The sequence below is a fragment of the Oculina patagonica genome, chromosome 6, assembly GCF_052425735.1.
Source record: "Oculina patagonica isolate OP01 chromosome 6, crgOcupat, whole genome shotgun sequence".
NCBI lineage: Eukaryota > Metazoa > Cnidaria > Anthozoa > Scleractinia > Oculinidae > Oculina > Oculina patagonica.
Genome location: NC_135763.1, coordinates 231,869 through 252,892, shown reverse-complemented (window position 1 = coordinate 252,892; position 21,024 = coordinate 231,869). Strand labels below are relative to the sequence as shown.

The 21,024-nt window shown below is 36.2% G+C and overlaps 3 protein-coding genes across 9 annotated transcripts in view; all 3 read left to right on the top strand.

The window, feature by feature from the left end:
- The first annotated feature begins 395 nt into the window (after positions 1-395).
- The window catches only part of LOC144658548 (uncharacterized), a 34,451-nt gene continuing 13,822 nt past the window's right edge, over positions 396-21,024 (top strand). The window contains exons 1-7 of one of the 7 annotated variants that reach the window (XM_078518980.1): positions 396-490; positions 4,083-4,183; positions 4,296-4,502; positions 4,669-4,947; positions 5,393-5,530; positions 7,477-7,716; positions 8,650-8,963. In XM_078518980.1, coding sequence (XP_078375106.1) covers positions 4,120-4,183; positions 4,296-4,502; positions 4,669-4,947; positions 5,393-5,530; positions 7,477-7,716; positions 8,650-8,921 — 1,200 coding nt within the window. In that variant the 5' untranslated portion in view covers positions 396-490; positions 4,083-4,119 and the 3' untranslated portion in view covers positions 8,922-8,963. Of the gene's footprint in view, positions 491-2,544; positions 2,599-3,009; positions 3,093-4,082; positions 4,184-4,295; positions 4,503-4,605; positions 4,948-5,392; positions 5,531-7,476; positions 7,717-8,649; positions 8,964-20,770; positions 20,843-21,024 lie in introns of those variants that run through there. The other 6 variants (XM_078518978.1, XM_078518979.1, XM_078518975.1 and 3 more) reach the window with 6 other exon arrangements.
- LOC144658550 (uncharacterized) overlaps positions 13,815-21,024 on the top strand; it is a 33,611-nt gene continuing 26,401 nt past the window's right edge. The window contains exon 1 of the mRNA XM_078518983.1: positions 13,815-13,856. The gene's annotated coding sequence lies outside the window, so the exon portion shown is untranslated. The remainder of the gene's footprint in view (positions 13,857-21,024) is intronic.
- Positions 17,507-19,955, top strand: LOC144658776 (uncharacterized). Its single transcript, XM_078519241.1, has 4 exons — positions 17,507-17,554; positions 18,838-18,908; positions 19,497-19,562; positions 19,687-19,955. Exons 2-4 carry the CDS (start codon positions 18,845-18,847, stop codon positions 19,953-19,955), a joined length of 399 nt encoding a protein of 132 aa, XP_078375367.1. The 5' UTR covers positions 17,507-17,554; positions 18,838-18,844.

Genomic DNA, 21,024 nt, shown 5'->3' with positions numbered 1-21,024 from the left:
GGCTTGGCGAGTCAAAGTCTTTATATCAGAAAAAGTTGTCTCTCCTGCTATACAGGGTTACCCTACCTGCCCGGCGAGGCAAGAAAACTCGCCAACCGAATTGTCTAGTCCCCCGAGACGAGTTTAAGATTCTCATGTTAACGGTTGGTTTTTTAAAAAAAAAAATAAATAAACGAAAAGTAAGCTCGGCCAGGGTAATTTAGGGGAAGGGTTATTCGAGTGAGCGGAGGACGCGGGTGACGTCACATCCAAATTCGCCGGGGACGACTGGGGACGACGCTGTCGGCTGGGACCTTAGAGTAACTTCTAGAACTGTTTGGACAGCTGATTATCCACGCGCCTTCCATCTATCGCTTTGATTAACTTTTTGATTATTTAACTAACATCAAGTTATGAGTAAATTCACTTGGTGTTAATAACCTATATCATTCCACACGCAAGAGAACTTCAAGTTGTGTTCTCACTGTTCTTAAACTTTATACGCTGTTAGGTAAGAATTTTTAAATCTTCTTTTAATGAAGTGCTTTTCAATCTAATAGGCTGTACGTGCAGCTTTACGTTAACTAAAACCGAAGACAGGCTTTTGATATGTAATGTATGTAATATATAAGATTTTAATTTAAGTCAACTTCATCTTATCATGATCTTACGTAACTTTTGCTAGTTACAGCTTATCAGCAACAATCACGGCATACCTGACCTCCACTCCTCAAGTTACATTTTCAGTCCCAATTGCTTAATGCGGAAAAATTTTCTTCCCTGCACCCTTTGCTTTCAGTATTAAAAGTTTGTGTTAACGATAACAAATAGAAAATATAGCTTTAAATAAGGTTAATTCTTGTCCTGACCAAGGGGGTTCTTTAGTTCAGTATGGGAAGAATTCTTGACTTTTAATCGTTTTAGCCCTCGACTTCGCTTCTCCGCTATTAATTTTACTTTTGGCGTACTCGGGGAAAGGATATTTCACAGACGCTTGATTTATATCTCCCGAGAGTCGAACATATGGGTAACTCTTTCTAAGTATATATTACTGAGTGATTTCCACAGTCGTACAACAGCATATGCCATAAAGAAAATACAGTTGTTAGCCGGATAAAATGTCTGATGTATCAAAGCCATTTGCAACCATGATCTTTGCAAGTATCATTCACATGCGCAGCTTTATATTGGGCTACGATGGAAGAAGACCTATTACCCGGGTTCTTGAATTTCAAGGTGAGAAAAACAAGAAAGCAAACAAATCTAATCTGGGTTTTGCTTTGTCACATTTTTGACACCTGATGGCGTTATTTTACGCACAAAGCCCCAGCCAGCGCGTTTTCTAAAACTGCAGAGTACCAAAACAAAGATCGCGAGTTATGGAAACTGTTTTTTTTTTTTCCTTGCCACAAATTTGATTTATATGTGATAAAATCTGCAATTCAAATTTCAGTTCGGGGCATCGAAGTAAAGGAAAAAACCTAGGTTATGATGTGCAGATTTACACAAACTCAGGAAAACACTTACAAATACTGGCATGGTCCTTCCTTCAGTGCTAAGAACGTATTTTTTTTTCGAACAATTCATGGTCAGTTGCTTTTATATCTGACAAAAATTTAAATTGATGCTTATCGACGAAGTTCGATGTTTTCGCTTTTATTTCAGAAGGCCTCAATAGAACCTTAAAACAGCCTTCCATGTTTTTAAATGCCGATCAACTGAACATAGTATAAGTAGAGAAGTCTAACAGTGAAACAGTTTCACACCAAAGATTAAATTCTGTTATAAGGAACAAGGTAAAAACGTTATGTAAAAAAATACTAGTTACGACTAAAGCTGTTTGAACAGCTGATCACTCGTGATTATCAACGCGATCTATCAACCTCTTTGATTAAATTTTTGATAATTTAACTAACATCAAGTTAATATGAGTAAACTTGCTTGATGTTAATCACCTATATCATTTCACACGCAAGGAAACTTCAAGTTGTGTTTTTACTGTTTTTCAACTTTGTACAGAATAGGTAAGAATTTTCTTTGTCTTCTTTCAATGAAAAGCTTTCCAGTCTAATAAGCTGTAAGAGCAGCTTTATGTTAACTGAAACCAAACAGAGGCTATCGAAATGTTCCTTCCTAGGAGAAATTGTCATAAGATTTTTAATTTAATTAGATTTGATCTTATGCACGTTTTGCTAGTCAATGTTTTTTCGTTCGACCCGTTTATGGTTAACACAAGTGAAAATATAAAAGAAAACAAGCGATTTTTCCAATTGAAAATTTGAAGCAAAATCAGAAATAGTTTTGCTATTTTGAGAAAAATTAGCATTAGATTTATAATTAAAGTCAGCTTGATTCTAGTCAACTTTTGATTCAAGGTTTTCTTCTTCGACACGTTGATAATTTGCAGGAAAAACAGAAGTGGAAAAATGGCAGCGTCAAAATGAAAAAACTGATCGCCGTATATTCTCCGGCTCAATTTCTTACATTGTGCGATTTAACAGTAATATAATGTGTTCATTATATGCATAGTATCTAATTTAGAACTGATAAGAAATCAAATTTCAGTTCAAGATGCACTGATATGTTGAACTGAAGAAAGAAGAAACCTAGAGTTAACAGGTATTGTGTGAGTTTATGTTGTGCTAAAAAGGTATTTTTTCGAACAATGTATGGTTTGCTTTTATATCTGACAATAAAAATCACAATTAACGCTAGTCGACGACATTTCAATGTTTTTCGCTTTGATTTCTAAAAGCCTTAAACAGAAACTTAAAACACCCTACCATATTTTTGAATGCCAATCAACGGAACATGGTTTAAGTAGAAAAGTGAAAATAATTTTGAAAATAATTTTGACACCAAAAGTTACGTCTTGTTATAGGGAATGAGCTAAAAAGCTTTGAAAAATAGTATTATAATTACGTCTACAGTTGTTTGGACAGCTGATTATTCACGCGCCTTCCATCTATCGCTTTGATTAACTTCTTTATTGTTTACCAAACATCAAGTTATGAGTAAATTCATGATCACTTGATGTGAATTACCTATATCATTTCACACGCGAGAGAACTTCAATTTATGTTTTTACTGCTCTGTTAATTAAATCAGAAAAGGTAAGGATATTTCTGAATATTCTTTTAATGAAAAGTTTTCCAGTCTTATAGGCGATATGTTAAATTTAAACTGAAGACAGGTTTCAATATTTTTCGTTTTAAGAAACATTAACATTAGATTTTTAATCTAAGTCAACTTGATTCATGCAACTTTAGCTTGTTAAGTTTTTTTTTTGCTCGACACGTTGATGTGTAGCAAAATTAAAAATGTACAAGAAAACTAGCGGTTTTTTCCTTGAAATTTTGAAGAAAAAGACAGAAATGTCAAACTCGCAACGTTACAAGGGAAAGCTGGTCGCCATATTGTCTCAATTTCCTGCCTCGCGATATTGAACAATGTAAACTGGTGTGTTCATTCTATGATTAGTATCTAATTTAGAACTGACAAGTTAGGGAATTCGAATTTCAGTTCAAGTTGCACTGTGTTGAACTAAAAAAGAGAAAGCCTAAATTTAAATGTGCAAATTTACACAAACAGAAACTACAGTCGTAAATTAAATACTGTTCAATTCATTCTCTCAGAGTTCTACAAGTAAGACATCGTACAATTTTACAGTTACTTATGTTTCAAACAAACCTAATTTTTTTTAGAAACGTGCTTCATGCAAATTTCATCATTTTCACCCACTACCCTTGTCTCTTGTTCAGACAAAACAAGTAGGCAATATAAAAACATTGAGGAATGCCAATCCTTTATTTCCTCCACTGTTTATTTTCCTTATTTCTCTTTTTTAGATTGGCCTTATTTTAGTATATTGATCATGGACCCTTAAAACAAAGTATTTAACGTAGTTCCTGCAAAACGCTGGAATTTTGATGAATCGAGTATTCAAAAAAAGTCAACTATATATACGTTTTTATCATATTCTACCATTTTTCATTCATTTATCCATTCATTCATTCATTCATTCATTCGTTCATTCATTCATTCATTCATTCATTCATTCATTCATTCATTCATTCATCCATTCGTTTTTTGATGTTAATCAGGAACATTTTGCCTGTTTGCCGTGCAGTGAGGTCAAAGATGCATTTTGCGGGATTACTCGTCCTCGTTTTCGTCCACTGCTGCATCACACAAGCGGTCAGTGGTGAGTAATTCCTCAACTGGACTACCCTGGTTAAACTAACGCTACTCATTTTCTCGAATTTACGCTCTTCTCCAGTGTTTTACTTTACTTACTTTGCTTTTCTTTTAAACAGATAATCCAGAGACAGCTGGAGATTTACTGAAGGAACAAACACTGTCCAAAGATGCAAACGATGGTCCAACTGATGCTAAACAGGTCAAGAGAGTTGGTGATGAGAAAAGCCCTAGAGCAGATGAGCAATCGAACTTTGGAGCCCAGGCGAAGTTTATGGTTAACGGCCTAAAGGGTGACGAGCCATTGGAGGATGTTGCAAACTATGGTTAGCCACTTTGTGGATTTAACTGTGGAAGGGGTTTTTCTGAAATGGTAATTTTGCTGAGGATAGTGAAACTGATCTCAATTGAACACAATTCTTTGCACAGCTTCAGAGAAACCGCCGGTCAATGGAGCTGGTGACGAGGGGACAAGAAGCGACAGTAGCCCAGCTACAGAGCCACCGCCGGTCAATGGAGCTAGTGACGAGGGGACAAGAAGCGACAATAGCCCAGCTACAGAGCCACCGCCGGTCAATGGAGCTGGTGACGAGGGGACAAGAAGCGATAGCAGGGCAGCTACAGAGCCACCGCCGGTCAATGGAGCTGGTGACGAGGGGACAAAATGGGCAAGCGACAGTATCCGACCAGAACGCGAAGTGGAGAGGGACACGCTGGTGAATGTTCAAGTCAACGGAGTTGGCTATGGGACACATGAAGCAGTCAATTTAGGTACGAGCATGGCTGACTTATAAATTACTAAAAACGAGTGATGGACGAGTTTAACTCTTTGTTATTAAACAAACAAAAGGTTTTGTACGAATTTGAGCGTGTTAATATCAGCAATTATTTTCAATGGTTCATTTAATAGTTAAGCATTTTTGTCTTTACAACATTCAGTACTGAAAGCACCATGTGCTATTGTTATATTGTATTTTGTGTCAGCCGACACTTACAAAAAGTCATGTACAAGTTTGACGCCAGTCTTTGCATTAACAAAATATGTACAATGCGTGCGTCGTGCGTCTAGTTTAACACTTTTTTTGCCAAGAAAACAAGTCATGTACTTGTTTGTTTGACGTTTTTGTCTCGACAAACATTTATAAAATGACAAAATGGACACGATTGAGGCTTGCGTCTACAAGAAGTTTCTAATCATGTTCAATTCTGTGCATAGAAGATTTCCTGGTCGATGGTATTGGTGATGAGGTAAGGGCAAAAAAAGACGAGCAGCCGAGGAACGTTGAAGATGAGGAGATGTCAATGGCACCAGGGCAGGAATATCGTGCCCGTGATAAAAGGAATGTGTCACCTGGTAAGACAGCATTTTGATTAAGCTATCAGTGAATCCCGCCACAACTGGTTTTAGTAAAGCCTGTTTTTCAATAGCGACGCAAGCACAAGTGCAATCACGTGCACGCAAAAAGGACAAATTTTGACCCTTGTGCTTGTGCTTGCCGCAAGCACAAGCACGAGCATCAAAATGCAATGCGCTTGTGCTTTTGCTTGCGTGGAAGCCGTTTTCACGGTGAAATAAGAGCTGTTATCCTTGCTCTTGTGCTTGTGCTCGTGCTTGCGTCGCTAGTGAAAACCAGGCTTAAGGGATGCACAATGATTTTCGTAGGTGTTAGCGCATGTTAGCACTATTCTCTTGTGACGACTTCGGGATAACGTGTATTTCAAAATCCGTCATAGGTTTGTTACGAAGTTCACATGAGAGTTTTAGACGTTGATAATTTAATACAATTGGCCGTTTACAATGTATGCAACGTACAGATAAGTTATCTTACCAAAGAACACAACCCAATAATCGATACGGCTCTTATCCTATAAACATGCTTAAAACAAAATTTTACTGATACCGCCGTTAACTATCTTCTTACAGGCACTGTCCGAGCCACTGAGCGAGTGGTTGCAGATGTTAGTGTGCACAACACTCGTTTGAAGAACCGGCTCTTCTTTTTTGTTGGATAAGATCAAGTCAGTTAGCATTTCTGTACATTTAGTCACTCCGTTGTGTAACCAATTTTTTTACGCTGACAGACATCCAGTGAATCCATGAGAAATCGTCCATCTTTTGGTTGTTCGCAGGGATTAATCATGTTGCAATTAAAATCTCCCAAAAAACATAACATCGCTCCCAGGAAAGGTTATCAGGGATTGTCACGGGGATATCACAGTTTCAGGTCAAAACTGTTCTGAAATAAGTGGTAGGCAACAAGACCCATAAAAAACACTATCTTTGAACATCTAAAGAAAGATATAACCTTAATTTGCGGATAGAAATCAAGCTACGGCTAGAAATATCGATTTTTTTGAAGACGCGCGGACGTTTGCCTAACGTTTTCAACTTGCAATCCGTTTCCATCCAAGGCATCCGCAGCCAAAGATGCTAGTTATCAGATTCAGTGCTCTAATATAGCCATTTTTTAAAACAATTGACCATTATTTTTAGGTTTTATGCGACACAAATAAATTTTGGCGGTTCAAAATCTGGTAAAATCCGAGACATAGTCCTTTAAAAATTTCAAACAGATTGCTAAGCTCGAGTTCCCACCGGGTTTCTTGGGACATGGCGGGCGATAAATACCAACAGTTATCAACCATGTTATTCCAACGTCTCAAGTACAGTAAGGCCTGGTTCTCAGACCTTTTTCATATTTTCTGACAATTTTTAAAAATCACTTTTTGGTGCGTGGTAATGTAAATAAAAAAATGCTCGAGTGATTTAAGATAATCAAAAAATAATATTTTTAGTAAAAGATTTAGGTCAGGTGATTGACCACGCCTTACAGCTCGAGAAAACCATTGTTAACGATTCCCACCACTTGTCGAAGAAGGGTTTAGGAAATCCGCTCGGAATGGAACAAAACATTTAACTAGACAAAAGTTATTTCCTTGCTTTGACTATTGCCAGTCCCTTTCAAAATTATAAATCTACTAACAAGACATTAAATAGTTTCTATCATTCGTTACATAGAGCATGAGTTCTGCACCATGTTTATTTCTGTCAATTCTGAGAAAGAAAGCGAAAGCCATCAACAATAAATTTACTGTACGGAAATGTTTGGTCCAATTTTTGATATCGAAGTGACCCTCAAAAACCCGACTGTAACCAATGCCGTATGTCGTGAAATTAGTATCCTGCAATGCTGCTGGCGTTGATATGACCAATCTTGCATTTTTTATGTACTCTTAAGCGATTACCGCAAAGTCTGAAATACAGAAACGTCAGACTCACAGGATCTTTCTGCTTTTCAGAGTGGTTTAAAGAAACGAATTATACTAGCTGGTGTGGCAGTGACAGGGAAATTATAAAATACCATGTTAATATTACTGAATGCCAGGCCCTCTGTTATAAGAAGACAGGATGTATCGCTGTTGAGTACTGGGAGAAGTACAACTTCGCATGTTTCGAATGCAAAAATTTGCAATCGGTGAAACCATACACTTGGACGAACGACAAGGCCTACCCGGTATACGTCTGGCGTTGGCGTTGGGGTAAGGATCAAGAAATTTGTTGTTTAAATGTAGAGTACTAAGATAAAATACTTCTTGGATACCTTGAACAAACTAGTCAAAAATTATCCTTTCGGGCTATAATATCTCACTATGTTAGTATATACTAAAACAACTATTCACTTTAACGTGGACTCTAGTGTCGGTGACTAGAGGTGGATATTTAACTCGCCGCTTCGCGGCTCTGTTAATATCCACCAGCCACCTCCACTTCGGCGGATAGTTGTTAAATATTATTATTATTATTATTATTATTATTATTATTATTATTTATTATTATTGCTATTATCATTATTATTATTATTATTATTAATATTATTATTATTATTATTATTATTATAAGTATTATAACTATTATTCTTATTATTATTATTATTATTATTATTATTATTATTATTATTATTATTATTATTATTAATAAGATCATAGTGATCGCTTACTTTCACTTTTGTATAACATATTTTAATAATTATTAAATAGTAAATTAGTAAACAATTAAGTAAGTAAGTAAGTAAGTAAGTAGGTAGGTAGGTAGGTAGGTAGGTAGGTAGGTAGGTAGGTAGGTAGGTAGGTAAGTAAGTAAGTAAGTGAGTGAATTGAGTAATAACAAACCTGTGGCCCTCCTAGTTACAATATTAAAAAAAAACTAGAATACTTGAGATACACAATTATAATTTTAAAATAATTATCTGTTAAAACATACTATTAAAAAATCTATATTCAATAGTATAAATGGTAATGTGCCCGACCTCCGTAATGTGCCTTGATGCTCCCGAGTTCGTCTCCAGGGACTTCTCCGTGACTTTTTTCAAAATGGCGCCTTGAAAAGTAGAGAAAAGCCTGAGGACGAGGTTGTAATGCTTTGCTGATCACATAAGCTTTTTACTCCAAATCATTGTCCATTTGCTTTTGTAGTGTGGAGAAAATTTACGTCATATACCAGCTGGTGTTACCCTGGACGCATCCTCATATCCAAGGACCAGAGCAAGCCAATAGATCACATTGAATGCCAAAAGCGCTGTCAGGCCATCCCAGGATGCAACGCTATTGAGTTCTGGGAGAAGTACAACTACGCATGTTTCCAGTGCCCAGATACATCAGTTGTAAAGCACTACGGTTGGGTAAACGACCTGGCCTACCCAGTATATGTGTGGGTCCCATGTAGAAAGCTGATCTACAGGGGGTGATGCACATATCAGTTGTCAGTTAAATAAAGTGTCCATTTGTCAGTTTTATTGGTTACATTTTGGGCCGGCTTTTGTCAGTTATTAGTAGTTAATTGTGACCCTTAAAAAGCTTAAATATTCCTATTTGCCCCACTTTATACGTAAAATTCATATAATAAAGTGCCAAACACTTTTACTAAAATTCTGTCCTCGTAATTCAGAATACACCGGTGCTATATCGACCAAAATGATTATTTTTTGTACAACGTAAACTGTCAGAAAATAGTAGAACTGCCAAATCAAATACTCTGTGCTCATCCTGTCAGTACTATATTGTTCCTCTAGGCTACACTTTTGCACTGATGCTTGAGTATTTACTTATGAAGATAATAGTTCAGTTTCTCTTTTAAACACAACCCCTGCCCCTTGTGGTCGCGCTCTTTAAAGGTCAAATGAACAGAAATTTCGATTTTTTTGCCCATGTGTTTATCAAGATCCAAATAAACATATCCCGAAGTTTCAAAGTAATTGGACATTACATCGCAGAGATATTGCAAGTTGAAAAATGCTTTTTAGGCCTTCATAATCGTAGAGAGCTCGGAAAAATTGTTGCAAATAAAAACATGTGACGTCATAATTGGTGTTTTTTGAAGACGACCGCAGACCGATTCCGCAGATCACCCCTTAGAATTTAAATAAATATGTTTAGTGACATTTCAAGGAGTTATTTTATTCTGTGCGGCCGTTTAATGTGAGACAACAAATCAGGAGTCTCTATTGTTTTTTCTCATTAGCATTTGGGTAGTATGCACGCTGGTATACAAACAATTCAGGATTCTCTATTGTTCTTTCTCATTAGCATTTAACGATTCTCATTAGCATGTAAAAATCGAAGTTTGCGAGATCGCTCTTTTGTCTCGAAACTTGACAACCAGTGCGACCTGCAAATTAAAACGTCACAAACTCGTTGTTCAAAAACGTTTTCGTGAATCTTTCGGAAATCTTCGTATTTTTTGCTGTAATTCGCGCTTTAAGTCTCGGAATTCAATTTTTTAATTTCACTCAATAATGGATAGTTTTTGTGCTTGGTTGGTTAAAAATGGAATTTTGAAATTTCGGTTCATTTGACCTTTAAATCCTTCGCGATTTGTATGGACGACCTTTGGATAAAATAGAAGGTAGATGTAAACAGACTATAGAAGAATAAAAAAAGGAAGGGGAAAGTAATCTAGCCGTGGTCGTCGAATCTCTACTCCCTCAACAGCAAAATAGCGAGAGAGAGTCTCGATTACCTGGTGAACTTCACTCTCTGATGATCGCTTTGGGGGTTTCTCTTTTTTCATCTTCATTTTCATTATCGTCCTCATCCACGTATATCTGGCTTTCTCCATCAAACTCTGCGAGGATGTCTTTCTCACCCAAGAAACCAAGGTTTTATGTTAAAACGCCGTTTCTGTATCAACCACATCTTCGGCACTAACTTTATCTGGTCAAAGGTCATACCTTCAAACAGAGCCTTGAAGGGATCATCGTCGTCATCATCATTATCATATTTTTCATAAACCCTTAGACCATAGAAATGACGTCATAAATGTTCGAAATTCGAGTAAAACCACGGGAAGGAGTGTGCACTGTACTAAATTATTATTACTAAATTATAAGTTAAGAAACATTTACTATCTTTCTTTATTTATCACCATACAGGACGCTATCGACACTATCGTAGCAGTATGCAGGACGCGTGTCACATATGAAAATAGTAAAATGGTCTTGCTCACCACGAGTTCTCGTAGCTCAGTTGTTTAGAGCGCCCAACCGTTTAATATAAGGGAGGTCATGGGTTCTATTCCCGTTGGGGACTTAGATTTTTTTCTTTGTTCAACACTCCTGACATGCTGAATATCTCATCTTCCACACTTCATTTAAAGAGCCTAAAATTTCCCATATTTCTTTTTTTATCACCAGAAAGATATAGTTTTTTTTTTTTTTCGCAGAACAGGGACCTTAGAAGATTGAATCTTGGTGTGTTTCTAGCGGTGCACAAAATCATATTACTATCAATTACTGAGCTATAGCAGCAGAATTAGTTTCTTAATAATGTAGGCTCTGTGTAGCTACTAATAAAACCAGCAACACAAAGAGTAGTATTCTTTTTTTATTACAAATAGCACTGACTTGCTTTTTCTTGAGCTAGCATCCCAATTTTCACGAGATGCAACCTTATTGAGTAAAGTTGTCCTAGTATACTGTCAATTAAGAACTGGTTTTGGCTTCAGTCGAGTTATAAGTTACGGATGCACGCAGACGTTTGGAGAGCACAAGAGAAGCGCAAGACTTACTCGACGCCTAGCTGAGAGCGACCGTAGCTTCTCTAGTGCTTTGCAAGTTTCCAAGTGCATCCACAACTCATGCATGGACGCACAGCTAAAAGCGCGAACACATTCTTTTAAACATAACGACGGAGATCGGGCAAGTGATGGCTGAATATCTGTATTTTGAGCCTCCAATAAATAAGCAAACGCGAAAACTCTGCTCTGTTTTCACTGTCTTTGGGCGCGTTTTTTTTTACTCACAATTCTGGAATGAGAATGACTAGAATGTGAAATGCGCGCGTTTTGCTATCCCGCATTCCTATTCCGAAATAGACAGAATGCCATTCCGTCCATTATGCTGCCAGGGGCAGAATGAACAGAATGTTACGAATGAAATTCAAGATGGCGGACGGCATTGCCCGTGATTCGAGGGATGTGTTTCCTCTCCTTTGTGAATATAGCACTGCCAGAACATTCGGCAAGTCCAATACGGTCTCCATATTTTTTCCTTCTCTTTCTACGATAATGGCTGCAATGGCAGCCTCTTCGTCGGCCGCTATATTTGTTACACAATGTTTACATCATCTCGACTACATTGGCGTTTTTTTAAAAAAAAATAAACACTGATAGAAAAGTTGAATAATTTTTAAATATTTGCTTTGCGCAAATAATGCACGTTGAATAAAATAATTTTGGGGGAACACGTTTTAAAAATCTTAAATTTAAAAAAAGAATTCCCTAAAAAATTTAAAAAATCCGCCAAATCGATGTCGAAAAAGTCGAAAAATTCGTTGTATTGGATTCCATATCAACTATTCAAATGCTTTTTGATAATTTCCTTCTGTGTCAGTTCTTTTTGGTATTCAGTGCTTGTTATATCCATTTGACCATGTTGAATTTTATATTCTTTGCTTCCGAGACCAACGATCGCAGAAGAAGGTTGCAAACTGTGGCTATGTCCCAGGGAGGGGGGGGGGGAGTACTCCGGCTTGTAAATGACGGAGATGATCGAAGGATTTTTTTGGCTTTGAAATTTTCGATTCCGGGTTTTTTTTGGGTTGGAAGATTTGGCAAGTATTTTTTTGGGTGACTTGATTCAAATAGGGGATTTTTTTGGGGTATTAAAAAGTAACTAAAGTGCCTTGGCGGGTCTTCGCGTATTATGGTATGACGAATAATTAAACTCTAGCGTTATTGCCCCTGCCTGACAATTTAAGGGTAATTTGACAAAGGATTTTTTTTGGGGGGGGCTATTTTTGGTCCAGGGGTTTTTTTTTGGGTTATGTCGGAAAACTTAGGGATTTGTTTGGGTCCTGAGTTTTGCCTTCATTCGATCATCCCCGTCATTTACAAGTCGGATTACCCCCCTCGGGGCTATGTTTACACGGGACCGGTCCGGAACGGATCCGGTCCGATTTTCGTACCGGATAGGCCTTCTGTTTACACGGGACCGTTCTGGAACCGGTCCGGAACGGGTCCAAAACTGGACCTGCTATTTTGCAGGTCCAGTTATGGATCCGGTCCGGAACGGATCCAGAACGGTCACGTGTAAACACATGGATCGGTTCCAAATGGTTCCATGTAAACAGGTCCGGTTCGGTTCGGAACGGTTCCGGACCGGTCCCGTGTAAACGTAGCCACATGTATCAGTTGTTTTGTTTTATGTATTTTTCGCTCGATACAGAAATCGAGCGATTTCTCCAAATGAAACCAACTGCGTATTTTCGATCAATATCGCAGAATTTGATTTGTAAGCAATAAATTGTACAATTCAAATTTCAGTACAGGGCATTGAACTGAAGGAAAAGAAATCATGTGCGAATTTACACCGAACTCTAGAAAAATACGAGAATTGACAATACTGGTATGGTCCTTCCTTCAGTGCTGAAAACGTATTTTTCGAACACTTAATGGTTTGCTTATACATCTGACAATAAAAATCAAAATTGATGCTAGACGACGACGTTTCCGTATTTTTCGGTTTAATTTCAGAATTTGACATAAACCATAAACAGCCAACATGGTTATAGTAAAAAAAAAAAAACATTTTTAGTTTAAAAAGTTTGATACTAGAGTTTTTATTCTGTTATAATAAAATTATAAGTTATATTTTTAAAGTTATAAGGAATGAGCAAAAAAACGTTTTGAAAGATAATTAGAGTACCTTCTACAGCTGTTTGGACAGCTGATCACTCGTGATTATGAACGCGCCTTTTTGATCATTTTACCAAGTCATGAGTAAGCTAACTTGATTATCATTCCACACGCAAGAGAACTTCAAGTTGTGTTTTTCACTGTTCTTCAACTTTATACGGAATAGGTAAGAATTTTCTAAATCTTCTTTTTTTGAATGAAGTGCTTTCCAGTGTGATAGGCTGTAAGAGCAGCTTTATGTTAACTGAAACCGAAGACAGGCTTAAAATTAAAAACGTTTTGAAGAATTTTAGAGAAACTTCTTTAGCTGTTAAGCCAGCTGATCAATCGTAATTATCCACGCGTCTCCCATCTATCAATCTCTATTAACTTTTTTAAACAAACATCAAGTTATGGGTATGTTAACTTGATATTTATTACCTTAATCGTTCCACACGCAAGAGAACTTCAAGTTGTGTTTTTCACTGTTCTTCAACTTTATACAGAAAAGGTAAGAATTTTCTAAATCTTCTTTTTTTGAATGAAGTGCTTTCCAGTGTAATAGGCTGTAAGAGCAGCTTTATGTTAACTGAAACCGAAGACACGCTTTTAATATGTTCCGTTTTAGGAAAAATAACCATAAGAATTTTTATTCAATTCAACTTGTTCTTAAGCAACTCTTGCTAGTCAATGTTTTTCGAGTGAGTTTTTTATGTGAGTTTATCAGTAATATAAACCAGATCACGACAGTTACCAGCGCAGCGATTTACACGTTTATTTGTCTCGTAACGCCAATACTAGACCTTGACTCATCAAGTTACATTTTCAGTCCCAATGATTTCTGCATGCGTAGAAAAACTTGTTCTGACTGCCATAGCTTTCGGAATTGAAAGTCTGTAGTTTTACAATAACAAATTGAAAATAGGGCTTACAATTATTTGGTGTTTTTTACTTATCAAGGGGTTTCTTAAGTTAAATATGGGGAGATTTCTTGGCAGTTTTAAATCGCTTTAGTTCTCGATGTCGCTCCTCCTACTTCTTTCTTACTCACTACGGAAAGGATATTTCACACACGATTGGATATCTCCCGGGAATCACACATATCGACTATTATTTATTTTGACGGTTAAATCCATTCAGTATTTTTCTAAGTATTTATTGCTGATTGATCCTCGCAGTCGTAAAACTGAACTTTTGCCATAATATGGCATTAGCAAAATACAATTGTTAGCCCGTGATCTTTGCGATTAAACATCCAGCTTTATATTGATTGAGCTACGACGCTATGGAAGAATATCCATTACCCAGGTTCCTGAATCAGGCGAAGAGAAAAGAAAGAAAGAAAGCGAACAACTCTTATCTGAGTTTTGTTTTGTCATTGTTACCTAATGGCGTTTCTAAAACTGCAGACTACTTAAACAGAGAGCGTAAGTTATGGAAACTGCTTATTTTCCCTGCTAGAATTTGATTTATAGGCAATTAAATATGCAATTCAAATTTCAGTACAGGGCATTAAACTGAAGGAAAAGAAAACCTAGGGCACGATGAGAAGATTTACAGAAACGTAAGGAAACACGAGGTTTTTAAATAGGGATAAAGTCCTTCCATCAGTGCTAAAAACGTATTTTTTTCGAACACTTTATGGTATTCTTATGCAATATATATGACAATAAAAATCAAAAATGATGCTAATCGATGTTCAATGTTTTTCGCTTTTTAAGACAGCTGATCACTCGTAATTATCCACGCGTCTCCCATCTATCAATCTCTATTAACTTTTTTAAACAAACATCAAGTTATGAGTATGTTAACTTGATATTGATTACCTTTATTATTCTACACGCAAGAGAACTTCAAGTTGTGTTTTCACTGTTCTTGAACTTTATACAGAATAGGTAAGAATTTTCTTAATCTTCTTTAAATGAAAAGCCTTCCAATCTAATCGGCTGTGAGGGCAGCTTTATGTTAACTGAAACCGAACACAGGATTTCTATATGTTCTGTTTTAAGAAAAATTAGCGTTACATTTTTAAATTTGTAGTCAACTTTGTCATATGCAACTTTTTCTCGTTTATGTTTTCTTGTCCGATACGTTTATGGTTAACATGAGCGAAAATGTACGAGACAACAAGCGATTTTTCCAATTGCAAATTTGCAGAAAAAACAGGAATGTCCAACTCCCAACGCTAAAATGGAAAACTGGTCGCCACATTCAGTTCTCAGTTTCTTACATCGTGCCATTGAACAATGTAAACTATTGTATTCAAACAAATCTATCCTGGGTTTTTCTTTGTCACACCTTTGCCACCTTCTGGCGTTATTTTACGCACATAGCACCAGCCTCGTTTTCTAAAACTGCAGGGTACCAATTAAACAGAGCCCGAGAGTAACAGGAACTGCTGATTTCCCCTTGCTAAAATTTAATTTATAGGCGATAAAATACCTAATTCAAATTTCAGTACAAGGCATCGAACTAAAGGGACAAAAATTATGTACAGATTTACACAAACTCAGGAAAACACGTGTTTTTCAAATATAGTAAAAAACCCGCGTATAAGAACCTAGTTTTTTTCAAGTTAGCCTAAACAGGTTCTTATATAAATGCTAGTTAGTGTGAAGGCAAACTAGGTTCTTAATTAGGTTCTAACTTTTGTTCAAGAAATAAAGTAGAATTTTCAAATGATCTGGTCTTTAATGTCCAGAAACAGTATTTTTGGAGGCTTTGGTAAGCAAAATACTATACTATTTTAATCTGATTTTGTTAAAATCAAACCTATACTGTAACCTTTACTATAGTTCCATAAATCTTGTATACAAAACAACATAACATAATAAAATGTCAAAGTTCCTCTTTAAAAACAGACTGTGTTATAAATAATCTATGTTTTTTAAGATTATTTTTTCTTTTTTGAAAATAATTAGAACCTGTTTTAGAATTTTAGCCTAAAATGGTTCTTATGTGAAGAGTGCTTAAAAATGACATTTTAGCCTAACAGGTTCTTAAATGTTAGGTTCTTACTGTACTGGTGTAGTCCTTCCATCAGTGGTGAAGACGTTTTTTCCGAACACTTAATGGTTTGCTAATACAGTATATCTGACAATGAAAATCAAAACTGATGCTAATCGACGACGTTTCATGTTTTCGCTTTTGATTTTAGGAGACCTTTAACAAAAACTTCAAACGCCCTACCATATTTTTAAATGCCAAATGAACGGAACATGATTTTAATATAAGATAAGATAAGATAAGATAAAATTTTATTGAACACTCCTAAAGAGGTTTTACAGTGAACAATACATGAAGTTGAATAAAATGTAAAATTTAAAATGTGTACACTAGTTATATATTATAAAAACAAAATAAATGATGATGATCGAACAGATCGAAAACGTTTAGCATCAATTTTAACAGCTTTTACCTTAAGTTTTATTTTTAACCTTTTATCGGCGAAATGTATATAAAATAAAAAGAAATAGAAAGAAAAATGAAAGAAATAAGAAAAAATTAATTTAAAAACTCGCTGAGAAGCTTTGTCTTCAGAGCTTTCTTAAAAATTTTATGACTCTTGCAGAGTTTTAAGTCTTTGTCTAAAGAGTTCCATAGCTTTACTATTCTGTAATAAAATGACTTCTGGCCAGCAGTGGTTTTGCACAGGGGAATATTCAGTTGTTGTGAATTTCTTGTGGTTCTGCTTGATATTTGTTGCCTTTTGACAAATTGCGAAGTCAGATAAGTCGGGGCACAGCCCGTCATGCACTTAAATGCGAAAACAGCGTCTCGGCGGTAAAGCTGCTTCTTTACGGGAAGCCACCTCAAATTCTTGAGTGATGGAGTTATATGCTCAAATTTGAATGTACCACTAATTATCCGAGCAGCGAAATTCTGAACGAGTTGAAGTTTTTGCACATTACAGGCAGGCATATAAAAGTCTTACAATCAACAAGTTTAACAATAGAAGTTCAACTGTGTTAAAAAAAAATCGGTTAAAACGTCTTTTTAAAAATATCATTTACGGCTACAATTGTTTGGACAGTCGATAACTCGTGATGATCTACGCGCCTCCCATCTATCAATCTCTCTTTTTCTTCATAATTATTTAACAAACATCAAGTTATGAGAAAATTAACTTGATATTGATTGCCTATATCATTTCACACGCAAGAGAACTTCAAGTTGTGTTTCAATCTTCTTCATCTTTCTACAGAAAAGGTAAGAATTTTCCAAATGATCTTTCAATGAACAACCTTTCGGTCTAAGTATTAGTCTGTAATTAAGCCAGGGAGCTTTATGTTAACTGAAACCAAAGACGAGCTTTCGATATGTTCTGGGTTTTTTTTTAATGGCATTAGATTTTTTATTTAAGTGAACTCGACCTTATTCTAATTTTGGTTGTTAATATTTTCTTGTCCGACACGTTTATGTTTAACAAAAGTGAAAATATACAAAAAACAAGCGATTTGAAAATTGCAGGAAAAAAGAAATTTTCAACACAACGTTAAAATGTGTTTTTATGTGTTATTTTTTCATGTGTTTTTATTGTTCTTCAAATTCATAAAGATGTGTTCATTATATGCTATCTATACTAAATACAATTGTTTTTCACTTTGCGTCTATCTGGCAAGCTTGCTTTTGTGCCTCTTTCATCTCGCACTTTTCTCTTTATGTTGTTCGATCAGTGAACCAGCAGTAACCAGATCACGTTCTTAACGCCAATACCTGACCTTCAAATCTGTGCCGCCGAGTTTCCAAATAACAAGTTAAGAACAATCAAAGCTTTCAATAGTTTTAATGTGTCGACTTTAAGGGGGTATCTAAAATAAATATGGTAAGAATTCTTTTAGATACTTATTAATCCATATTTATCGTCAAAATTGACGAAGAAAGGGCTGAGTTTTGTAAGCCTCATTGTTTTCAGGTTCAGGATAAGAAAGAAAGACTTCGAAAGCCTAATTAAAGGCAATTGCATAAAATCAGGCTGCAAATTATATGTTGTAACTTGCAGGAAAGCCAATATTCTCTTTTTATTGATTATACGTAGAATTTCACAATTTCTAACGCTAATTTTTTAAAAACGTGGTTCATTAAAATTTCACCATTTTTACATATTCTAAGTTTTTCTCTTGCTCAAAAACAAACCATCTCTTATGTAGACTATAAAACTTTGAAGAATGCCAGTCTTTTTCTCCACCACTCTCCTTATTTTTCTGCAAATCAAAATACTGAAATTTTGATGAACTGCATATTCAAAAATCAATACGTTATTAGTATATTTTAATTATTGTCTAATTCATTCATTCATTCATTCATTCATTCATTGTATTGTTAATATATTTTTATAGTGTCACCAGTTAATATTCACTTATTCATTTTTTCATTCATTCATTTGTTCGTTTATTCATTCATTCACTATTCACTCATTCATTCATGCATGCATGCATTAATTCCTTTGATGTTAATCAGGAGTCATTTTTTCCTGTTTGCCGTTCAGTGAGGTCAAAGATGCATTTTGTGGGCTTACTCGTGCTAGCTTTCATTCCCTGCTGCATCTCACGAGCGTTCAATGGTGAGTTATCCTCTACTGGGCTACACTGGTTACTTGAGATTGACAAATATCATAGATCTCTTTTAGTCAAAACAAGAAGTGTGAATAGTCTGTTTGTGATGTGCTGACTTAAGCCCTCTATTCCAACTGTTCAAGTTCACGAACCAGAACTAGGCCCTGTAGAAGACTAGTTACCTTCTTTCGTTAGAAAACTTTCCTTTTTTCTGGTTCACTTTCTCTTTATATTTATCTTTCTCTCAAGAATATGTACAGCACCATTAGACAGTTGTGAAACACATAGCTACACATGTAGCCTGGGAAAAGTTTATTCTAATTTATTTCGCCTCTACAAAAGAGTGACAAAAACGTCAAGCTTTCTAAAAATAATACAGTGGAACCCCGATATAACGATATGCCAAGGGGGCAGTAAAATTATATCGTTATATCCAGGAATCGTTATATCGGGGTTCCGTCTCATACATTTTACTATTGCCGGGACATAACATATTCATCGTTATATCGGGGATATCGTTATATCGAAGATCGTTATATCGGGGTTCCACTGTACATAGTCACTTTTCAACAACTTTTTGCTTCTTTGTAAAACAGATGATCTGGAGAAAACTGTCAACGGCCTAAAGGGTATTGAGCCACTGCATGATGCTGCAAACTCTGGTAAGTCGGTTTGATACACATTTCAAATGTTCAGTGAATTTAACTGAGGGAGGGGTACCTCTGAAATAATAATCCTGTTGAGGATAGTGAAACTGAACTCAATTCAACACAATTCTTTGCACAGCTACAGAGCCACCGCCGGTCAATGGAGCTGGTGACGAGGGGAAAATAGGCGACAGCAGTGAAGCTACAGAGCCACCGCCGGTCAATGGAGCTGGTGACGAGGGGACAAGAGGGGCACGCGACAGTAGCCGACCAGAACGCGAAGTGGAGAGCCGTGACACGCTGGTGAATGTTCAAGTCAACGGAGTTGGCTATGGGACAAATGAAGCAGTCAATTTAGGCAAGGACATGACCAATAAACAGTACAATCAACAGAGATGTACAAAATAGTTCAAACTTCATATATTCACTTCTGTAAAACATTTACACAAGTGATGGACGATTTTAATTCTTTGAGATAACAAACATTTCCAAAATGTTTTGTACGAATTTGACGTTTTTGTGCCAACAATCATTTTCATTTATTAGTATCACTAGTTAAGCATTTTTGTGTCTACAAACATTTTGTACTGAATAAATCATATGCTATTGTTCGGTGACGTTTTGAGCCAACTGTCACTTGAAAAAAACCATTAACTTGTTTGACACCAGTCTTTAACAAACTATTAACAATGCCGGAGTCGTCTGGTAGTTTGACGCCTTTTTGTCAACATAACATTTACAGGTAGTGGTTTTCACGTGACGTCATAAAAATTCTAAAATTCAAAATCTGAATATTTAGCCTTCACTGGCTGTTAGACGTCCTTAATAAATATATTGTTGAAGGTTTTTAGCTCGAAAGCACCCGCCGTCTTTCCCATTTGGGTGGACACCAACATGGCGTCTCCATACTGTACTTTCAAAATTTGTGTGGAACATTTTGATGGATAACTCGAGTAAGGAATAGCGTACAGACTTGAGTCTTGGACAAGTACATCATCTGGAACTTTTCTACAACCTGTTGTATTCTGGAATTTTTTATTTAATAGTTTAAATTATTTTTTCGCGGCTTGACAGTTGCGTGACAGTGAAAACCACTTATAAATCATGTACTAGTTTGTTTGACGCTTTTGTCTCGACAAAAATGTCATGGACAAAAATGTAATGGACAAGTTGTAAGCTTGTGTCAACAAGACGTTTCTAATATTGCATAATTTTTTTCACAGAAAATCTCTCGGCACCACGGCAGCAATATCGTGTCCGTGATGAAAGGAGTGCGCGACCGCCACCGCCACATGGTAAGCCAGAACTTTGATATTGCTAACAGTGAATTCCGCCACGACAGCTTTTAGTAAGGGTGTGCAGTGTTTTTCATCTTACCAAACAACATAACCCAGTGACAATAATCGACACGGCTCCAACCCTACGAATGAACGTTATTAAAATGTTTAGCAGAGGAAGAATCCCCTGCTAACAGGGA